Here is a 9957-nt window from a genome sequence, read left to right as displayed (position 1 = left end):
TCTGCCTATAATTTCTTGGATAAGTTGGTAAATATTCGCATGCACCTAACACGTTGCACGAGTGTTTGGTTTATCCGTTCTGCAACTCCATTTTGATGTGGTGTGTTTCATACAATGTGGTGCCTCACTATACCTTCTGCTTTGTAGAAATTATCAAATGGAGCATTGCAGAACTCCAACCCATTGACTGTCCTTAGAGTCTCGACCTGTTTTCCAGTCATTTTCTCAACCCTGAACTTCCACTCCTTGAACATCCCAAAGACCTCATCTTTGGTCTTTAGAAAATACAATCAAACCTTCCTTGAATAATCATCAATGAACGTCAAAAAGTATGAGCATCCTCCTTGAGACTTCACTAGTGCAGGACCCTACAATCCGAGTCAACATACTCCATAATTTCCTTGCTTGTGTGTTGAAAACGAAAAACTAGTATTTCTTTTATGAAAATAGGCCATAACTTAATAACTATATTAATACGTATTAGTCAAAAAAAATGTAAAAAAGAGGTCGCACCAAATCTCTTTTAGAGGTTTGTTTGGTAACTCATTAATGGAACCATTAGTCGTTATATCCGTATTGGGCAATATCCGGTATTTTTGGTACCGCATTTAAACAAATTAAAAATTTTGGAGTCGTTTCTAAATGGTTAAATGATTTTACTTTCTTGTAATCATTAAGAAGCTGAAACTAGGGGTGAGCAAACTCAAACCAAGAAACCGAAAAACCGACTAAAACCGAAACCGAAGCAAAACCGACGGTTAGGGTTTGAATTTTTTATAAACCGAAAAGTCGGGTTCGGTTTCGGTTTTTACCTAGAAACCGACCCATCCAACCCAAGAAACCGACCCATACTTAAAACCGACAAACCGCCCCAATAAACCGATCAATCCAACCCAAGAAACCGACTCATACTTGATTGTGTTTTTTTTTGTTGTAATAGACTATTTGGGGCTTTGGTTGTAACTTATAATAGACTATTTGGTTATAAGACTCATGTTTCTCAAAGTATTTAACTTCAATTTGGTGTTTTTTGAAGTATTTAACTTTTTGCTTTATTTTTGGGAAATGAGTTTGAACCCAAAACTCATGGGTTTAAACCCAGAACCCGTCAATGTATGAGTTGAACCCAAGAAACCAAAAAACCGCCTAAACCGACCTCAGAACCCAAGAAACCGAACCGATCAGAAACCGATCCTATTAGGTTCTGAAAACCAGAAACCGACCATTTATGAGTTGGATTGGGTTTGGGTCTAAAACCGACCCAAACCGACCCATGCACAGTCCTAACTGAAACTATTAAGTTCACTGTCTTTGTTGATACTTTATCTATAAAAAAGGGATAGTTTGTTTTGTCTTATATTAATATAAATATTGATAATAACAATACAGGAAAAATATAAAAAGTTTCATTTTTTTAATATTTTTTTGATAAAGTTTTAATTTTTTTTAATAAAAAATCCTAATTATTTAAAATATTTTATCAAAATTAACAAAAAAATATATTATTTTATTTTAACACAGAATAACATATTATTATGTAAAATTAAATAATCAAATGTTTTCGATTTAAAAGAAAAATTAAAACTTACTGAATTTTATTTCCAAAAAAACAAAACTTTATATATTTCCCATAACAATAAAATATTCATTTATATTTGCTTTTAGAGAAAACTTTACTACCCAGCGGGTGCAATTCTATTGACCACCGACAAAGTTGGGGGAAAAAAATCCAATATTCATTGGGATGTGCAACATTTCCATTAATAACATGTAGTTTTGACATTTCTTTATGAATTATACGTATACCAAATTTATGCGATCTAACTTTTTATCGTAGTAAATTATACGTAATATTTACAGGGATTAGACTAACTATAAACCATTATACTATACGTATACATGATCTTTAAATTACTTAATTACTAACTTATATAAATCTTGAAATGTATTAAAACAGAGTGCTAAATTTGATCACCAAATCAATTTTATAAACTTAAAATGATTTAGTATTGATTGGAAAGAGGTGGTTGGGCATATCATTTACCAATGCTAGTGGGCAATTTACTTATAAATAATCGTGTGATAATTGATATATGATAATATACAAATATACAATAACCATTGCCCCACGTTATTAACTTAATATTTATATATCAACAATTTGATCTTTGTTGTTTTTAATTTTAAAAAATTAAAAAAAAAAAAAAAAAAAAATAGTTTGAAACATACATGAAGTTGTATGTATTACGCTATAACTTAATTTAAGAATATTCCCAAAAATATCGCATGATGTTATGAAATAAATATATTTTTGATCAACTTTTTTTTCATTTACCGCAATGATCATTTAGTCCAAAATAAGGAAATTTCATATTCCGAACACTAAATAATGTTAACTAGATGGGAATCATGCGCACCCGTTGGCACTGAGTTGTTTTTTTTTTTTGTTCTTTCGGGTTCTATATCCGACTTGTACTAAAGAAGAAGTGGAGTTCAACCACCCACAAACAATAAAATATCGATAGCTTAAGCATCGGATGGCCTTAAATTCTCCATTTGATCCACTAATGATCTCGATCGTTGATGCCTAAACAACCAATGGGAATATGATTAGGCCAAAGTGAAGGAAATAACAACATACCTTACTTTTTTTACCAATATATAGACAACATACTTTATTTTTCTATCATAATAACAATGTACTTATATTTTTACCAATAACAATGTGCGCTTTACTCTTTCCCTTAAATATTCTTCATTAGGTTTCCTCTTTTGTCCACTGAAACAAAAAAATAAAGTCAAATGACTTTCTCTTTATTTCTTTAAAACAGTTAAGTATAATGACAAAAGTACCCTCAAAGAATTTTTTTTTGCTAACATATACAAATCAATAAGCAAAGTGACTATTATTTTTTAATTTGGTAAACTAAAATAACTAAAGTTGATGTGAGATCAAACCTTCAACAATATCATGATTGGTCATGATATTCTTTATTTCTTTAAAACTCTTCCTTTCTTAACATCTTCAACAATATCTATATTGCTTCCACTTGTAGATGAGCTGGCTTTCTTTTGGTTTTGAGTGGAGTAGAATGTCGATCTCTCTTGTATTTTCGTTTTGAGTGTTGACATTGGCTGCATTTTTGGTGATGTAGTTTCATCCAATGTTGTATGCAAGCTAACATAGGTGAAGTTATATAACATTCATAGTTTTACATATGGAATTAGAAACTTACATATCCAAGATAATGTTTAAAAGGTGAAAGAGAGGCCTGTTATGAACAGATATAAGATAATCTAACCTTATTAAAGTGGGACAATCTGTAATCAGGCAATATTCAAAGGCATTCTCAATGATAGATTATATCCCCAACCGCACCAAGCGAATAGTCTCCACCAAAATATACTGATGAGTGTTAATAATTGATATAGGATTTGTTTTAAACGTGTAAAATAAACTTGGAGAGGAGAGAGAATAGTGTAGTGTATCCCACCATAACATAGCATCGTAATCATTTTTATGCAAAACTTTATTTATAGGAGGCATTTCATCTAACACCTTTTGTGCATTCTCAAACTAACTCTGATTTTCAATACCAATCAACCTAAACACTGCCCAGAAACAGATTTATATTAACTTTGTTGCACAAACCCAATACCGGGAAATGAATAAGAGGAAATTATTGAATTACCCCAAGCGTATGTATTGCTATAAACAACATTAACGTGCATGAAAGAGCCAAAAGATTTTTTTTGGTGTTCTTGAAAACGTAGTATGTGAAAATTGAAAGATACAAGGAATCTATAATTTGCACACTTTTGTTTATATACACATTTATTGATTTCAGGAAATTGTCCCTATCATGTCCAATTATTTTAATGGAAGTTTCAAGTTTGCTACCTTTCTTTGACTCTATGCGTATATGGTCTTCATAATTCAAGCTAAGTGTCCTCAAGATAAGACTCATCTTTTGTCTCACAAGCTGCTATTTTTCTATATATATTCACCCCAAATCTGATGTTATTTCTCATCCTCGATCAACAACATTCAATCTTCTACCCTCAATTGAAACAGTCAGTGTAAAAACATGGGAAATGCTCAATTTGATCAACATTCAGAAGATCAGATGTTGAAAACAGAAAACAAAAAGATGGTGGATTCTCCAAAGGCTTTCGATGCAATCTCTATTCCGATGGGAATCTTCTTTACTGTTTTCTTCTCGGTTGTTTATTACCTTCTGATCAGATGGCATGAGAAGATCAGAAACTCCACTCCTCTCCATGTCGTCAACATGTCTGAAATGGTTGCCATCATCACCTACTTCGCCTCATGTATCTACCTTCTTGGATTCTTTGGTATGAACTTCGTCCAGGCTACACCATTTACAGAAACAGAGGAAGAAGACGAAGTAAAAGAAGAAACAACTCCCTGTGGTGCTTCCATTATTTGCGAATCTGATATCGTATCTGTAAAAGAAGTCATGAAGAAGGAAGTGGAAACAGTAATCGTAGCAACAGATACAGTTGTTACTGAAGAAGATGAAGAGGTGATACAAGCGGTGGTTTGGAATCGAACTCCCTATAGGCGTTGACACGATCGTTCATCAGTCAACTATTAAACTTTTCCGGTTCGTTTTTCATGTTAATTTCAGTATTCAAGAACAATTCATGCATTTTTCGAAATCCAAATTACAAACACTTTGTTCCAAAACAATAAAAATCAGGAAGCATAACAAAAGGAAAACCTTATAGTGAAGGGGAACGTCAGTGATAGGAGTAACACCCTTTTCTCGAGCTTCATCGGTGTGGGGTGGGGTCGGCAGAGCTGTGTTTGTCGGCGACCAATTGCACACGCCTTGGAGGAGTGGTGGGTGTTCTGTGTAGGATTTGTGATTGGAGCAGAGATGAGCGTTAGTCATACTGAATTGAAGAAAACCATCGAAATCGGAACCTACGAAAGGAATCACAAATCTACGGAATCCATCAAAGGAATGAAGAGAAAACGGCGAATAACAGAACAGGATGAAATTGGAAGCAAATTGAGATAAGAAGAAAGAGGCAAGGTCAAAGGTGGTGGAGAGGAATTGTGGCGTTAAAATGAAAATAACAACTTCTGTGTGGCGTTAAAATGAGAATAAGAACTTCCGTGTCCAAATATGAAAGAGAAAAAAAGTTCCTGTTCATCAGCTTTTTAACGATTAATAATATATATAATTTATTTTCCATTTGCACCTTACTATTAAAAAATCTCTTGATCCCAACATCAAATATGTTTGGGTTCTCTGTGTTTTAAACAAAATGACAACATTTATGATCTTATAAGTATAATTTTTTTGAGTTTTATAATGTTACTTATGGATATTGGCAACGTTCATTGGATTTCAAAGTCTGAAATGCCTCGTGTATAATATTTCTATTTCAAAATATCATATATATTTTTCTAACGGCGGAATAGATATATAAATACAAAAGCACCGGCAAAAAGCTAGGCAAAAAACATCCGAAACAACAAAAACAAACAACTTACATAATGGCTAACAAAGGATTCCGGAGCCACAACACCCAACTAAGCTTCGCTTAGATCTATCGGAACACCAATGAAATGAACGTGAGACTATATCATAAAAAAGATGAATCTTTACACACCTTCCTTAACCAAAGATTGTCAAATTAAGAACTTCGGTCGATGAAAGAGAAAGTAAAGGCGTGCCTACCCCCACCAGTTAAGAATCATTTCTAACAGTGTCGACAAGGCACAGAAAAAAATAAATGATTTACGACTCTACACAGTCATCACAAGTAACAACACAGTTCAAAGAAGGAATGCCCATACCCCTCCTCGAAATATTAAATATGGTAGGGAGTCTATCAAGTTGCATCAATATCGAAACAAAAACATTCACTTTGATAAGAACAATCCTAACACATCTAGTATGCAGTGAAGTGGAATGAAGAAGAATTGAATCCACAAATTGTCGGGCAGAATCAACAAAAAAATCTACAGAATGCTCATGATTCCAAGCCTGTCTATCTGGAATACAATACAGAGAACATGAGAGAAACATAGAACCGAGAGCCTCTCCTTGCTAACTCTCGGCCTCTGCTAATAGGGTTCTTCGAAAAGTCCAGCTCCATGACGGATGTCTAAGCTTTTGTCATAACATATACATTTTTATTCAACTCTAAAATGAATATTATGGGGAAACACACGTCGAAAGAATATATCATAACTACCGATCCTACCAAAATTGAAAAAAAAAAAAAAAAACACGAGTCATCCCCCGACACCCTCTTAAATTTAGACATTAAATCCACATCTTTTTAACAAGATTCGCCACGACATTGATGATGTCTAACCAAACCGAACTCCTATCCCGAGCAGGTTTGTGATCTACAAAACCATACGGATTTTACCACTCGGACTCAAAGAGCATTAGGGAGGGCCGAAAAGCACCAAATCCATTTAACAAAAGAAGGGCTATATTAAAAGCAACAAATAACTATTAACACCAAGGCTACCATCTTGTTTCGAATAAAAAACATTCTCCCAACTAACCCAAGTCATCTTCTTTTCTTTTGTGTTAGCGCCCATAAAGAAAAAGAACTTACTCCCTAGAGACTCCAAATAAAAGAGAATATCTATAAGAACTTTATAGACATACATATAATAAGTGTGAAGAGAACCAAACACCGACTTTAGAAGAGTTAAAAATATCATCTTTTATGTTATATAGTTTGTTATATTGCATTGGGTTTAACAAAAAAAAATGTATATTTAGCAGTATGTCCCACATTGTCTGTAACACTCAATCCAGATTATTCATTTTTGGTCCCTTATATATTAGGTTGTTGCTTTTTTGCCTTGCTTTGCAAGTTTGAGGGGGTAGAGGGACCATTTCTTCCAAGTTTGGACTTTTGGAGGCAGAACTCAAACGCAGGGCGTTCACGCATGGAGCTCAAAACCCTAATTTTTAGGGTTTATGTCATATTTAAACACCTTGAGTCCCAGGTGTTGGCCTCATTTCCTGCCTCCATAACCTCCAAAACCAAATCTCGAAACCCTAGAGCCTCCAAGAGTGTTGTGAGCTCATTTTGTGTGTGTTGGTGTGTGTTTAAAGCCCATTCAAGGAAGATAAGCTTTGTGCAAGGTGGTGGTTCAAGTAGGAGTTTACAGATCTTGGTTCTCTGATCCATTTCCAGTTCATTTGAGGTAAAAACTTCTAACCATGCTCATTAGGACCTTAGATCTAAACCTTAATAGATTCTAGTCCCTTTTTGGTCCCATAGTGAGGTCTATTAGTTTGTGATCACTCCAGAAGCTTTGAGTTGCTCCACTTGATCTTTCTGAGGTTCTAGACTCATAAAGTTTGCATCTTTAGAGGTGTATAAGCTTCATGCATGAGATTAAGCCCTTTTATGGATCTTGGATTCTATATATTCAAGTTGGGACCTTTTGGGGCATGCAAAGTCACCAAGTTGGTGACTTTATGATTTTAGATGCTTTTTAAGACTTGCATCTATGTTTTGGTCGTGTGGCTCGAAGCATTAACTGCTTAATGACCATTTTTGGAAGACTGCGTGTGAACGCCCTGCGTAGGGTCGAGGAACGCCCTGCATACCGGCGAAGGTTCGCGATCTGTTGGCTATTGACGAACGCCCAACGTTCCACAAGGGAACACCCAACGTTCGGTTCACCAGTGGGTTTTTTCTTGGGCCATCTTTTGGACTTTTGAGTTTTGGGCTTGGGTTGGGTGTTGTCTGTTGGGTTTGTTTTAGGCTGGAGGTTTCCTTTTGAGTGTTGGACTTCTTGTCATGTTGGGCTTGCCCTTTTGGGCCTAGGATAATATATTGTGCCATAATAGGCCCAATGGATTTGGGCCTTAGTGAACCCAATATGTTTGGACCATTAATGGGACTGGTTAGTTGGGCTATTTAGGGGCCTAGAGTTTGAATCTAGCCATAGTTATTTGTGGAACTCACCAAGCATTAGCTTATAGTTTGTTGGTTATTTCAGGTACTTCCGGATCTAAGGGCAAGGGCCCGGCTTGATGATGCAGCGTGCACTATCCAACATTTTCCACACTAGTTGTTATGGACACTCTAATCTTTCTGAATAATATGGTTATGTAATGGAAACTTGGAAGCAAATTGTAACATCCCAAAATTCAAGGTCAAAAATATCATTTTAATTAAGTTAATATAAAAAACGATAGTGTAAAAACATTCATAGTGTCATCCTATATCAAAACCAACATGTCATAATGAAACAACATCATAGTATAATCCCAACGATTTCATGTGCAGAATACATAGTGTGATGCGCTGTGATCATGCCAACTCCTTTCCTTTTGAAGAAGTACCTAAAACCAAAACTGAAAATCGTAAGCACGAAGCTTAGTGAGTTCCCCAATCATACCCCATACCATACTAATAAACATACTGTCATGCATATTTGGGTGCCCGACCTACCCTGCTGAGCATATTTGGGTGCTCAACCTACCCATGTCAAGCATACCGGGGTGCCTGACCTACCCCTGTCAGGCATATCTGGGTGCCTGACCTACCATGTCAAGCATATCTGGGTGATCGACCTACCCTGGCAGGCATATTTAAGTGTCCGACCTACCCTCCGGTTTATATCAACCGACTACGGGACTATTTCACTACCTACCACTACCACATAATAACTTAGCATAAACATACTATCAGGCATATATGGGTGCCCGACCAACCCTCTGGTTCATCTCAACCGGCTACGAGGCCTAACCTACCCCTCGTACCACTATCACATAATATTGTAGCATACTAGCACATAAAGCATAACAGATAGTGGCATACCATACAATTATCACGAGTACAATCATCTTAACTATAATCAACTACTAGTTAGCCGACATTGGTGCCTTCGACCCACGTTTGCTGGAAGGTAACTCACCCCACACTATAGAAGTCTCGCGGACAAAACTCTGACTGCTGGATGACAGATTCCCAAACTGTCAATATCAAAATAACACCCAATTAATAATTAGGTTCCAATTCAAAACCATAAGTCCATGCTTGGTGTAAAAGACCACTTTACCCCCAACTTAGCTTGGTTCAAGCCCAGGCCCAATCCAAAGGCCCAGAAGGCAAAAAATAAACCAAAGCCCAACATATGGCCCAATTTTCCAAATTGGGCACAAAACTTTACATGGTATCACCCTATGGCCCAACCATTTATTCTAGTCCCAACACTTGGCATTCCGATAGTCCGATGTCTCATAATCATCAAGGCCTAGTTATGGCCCACCTATGGCCTAATTTTCCAAATTGGTCCCAAACCCCTCACATGGGCCTTACTTTAAAGCCCATTCAAATATTCTAGTCCATATACTTGTTCTTGGATGGCCCATCAATAGCCCAATCACTAAAGCCCAATAGGAAGGCCCAACTCAAGGCCAAAACAAAATTAGGGTTTTCACATAAAATGACGATTAGGGTTAAGTGTTCCTACTTAATCCATTAAGGACTTAATCCATTAAGTCCATCACCCCATTAGGCCAAGCATACAATGTAATTGTGCATAAGTCATAACATCAATCCCTTGGTCCAAAACGCGGGTTCTGACAATCCAAAACCCATATATCCAAAATTATGGTTTTTCTAAACCCTAATTAGGGTTTCCAACCCTATCGCGTGCCACTTAGACAAACGGTTAGATTTTTAGGTTTATTAATGTTAATTAAGTCGGGCACCACCCACTACCACCTCGGGTAGTGGTGGTCAATGGTGGCTCGCGGCGGCAGCCACCACCTCACGGTGGTGGTGGTTATGATTCTAAACTAAAACATGTTCAAACATCTAAACTAGCAATTCAATCACACAATGCACACCGCCACCCAACATGGCAGCTGGTGGCGGCAGAAGGCGGTAGCCACCACCTTACAATCGTGGTGGTGGGTTTCCTTCGGGTTTTCC

The 9957-nt window shown here is 36.4% G+C and overlaps 1 protein-coding gene and 1 long non-coding RNA gene across 3 annotated transcripts; one reads left to right on the top strand and one right to left on the bottom strand.

Annotated features, from left to right (window-relative positions):
- Nucleotides 1–2290: 2290 nt before the first annotated feature.
- Nucleotides 2291–4039, bottom strand: LOC111876727 (uncharacterized). 2 transcript variants are annotated; one of them, XR_006188312.2, is made up of 5 exons: nucleotides 3902–4039; nucleotides 3303–3406; nucleotides 2959–3178; nucleotides 2716–2779; nucleotides 2291–2587 (listed from the first exon to the last, which is right to left on the bottom strand). It is a non-coding gene; the product is annotated as an uncharacterized LOC111876727 (long non-coding RNA). The 2 variants fall into 2 exon arrangements; XR_006188313.2 differs by having other exon boundaries at nucleotides 3303–3391.
- On the top strand, nucleotides 3922–5225 carry LOC111876726 (3-hydroxy-3-methylglutaryl-coenzyme A reductase-like). The gene is made up of 2 exons (XM_023873302.3): nucleotides 3922–4628; nucleotides 4725–5225. Exon 1 carries the CDS (start codon nucleotides 4089–4091, stop codon nucleotides 4590–4592), a length of 504 nt encoding a protein of 167 aa, XP_023729070.1. The 5' UTR covers nucleotides 3922–4088; the 3' UTR covers nucleotides 4593–4628; nucleotides 4725–5225.
- The last annotated feature ends 4732 nt before the right edge of the window (nucleotides 5226–9957 follow it).

This window comes from Lactuca sativa, chromosome 2, assembly GCF_002870075.4.
Source record: "Lactuca sativa cultivar Salinas chromosome 2, Lsat_Salinas_v11, whole genome shotgun sequence".
Classification (NCBI taxonomy): domain Eukaryota; kingdom Viridiplantae; phylum Streptophyta; class Magnoliopsida; order Asterales; family Asteraceae; genus Lactuca; species Lactuca sativa.
This window is presented reverse-complemented; position numbering and strand designations above follow the sequence as displayed.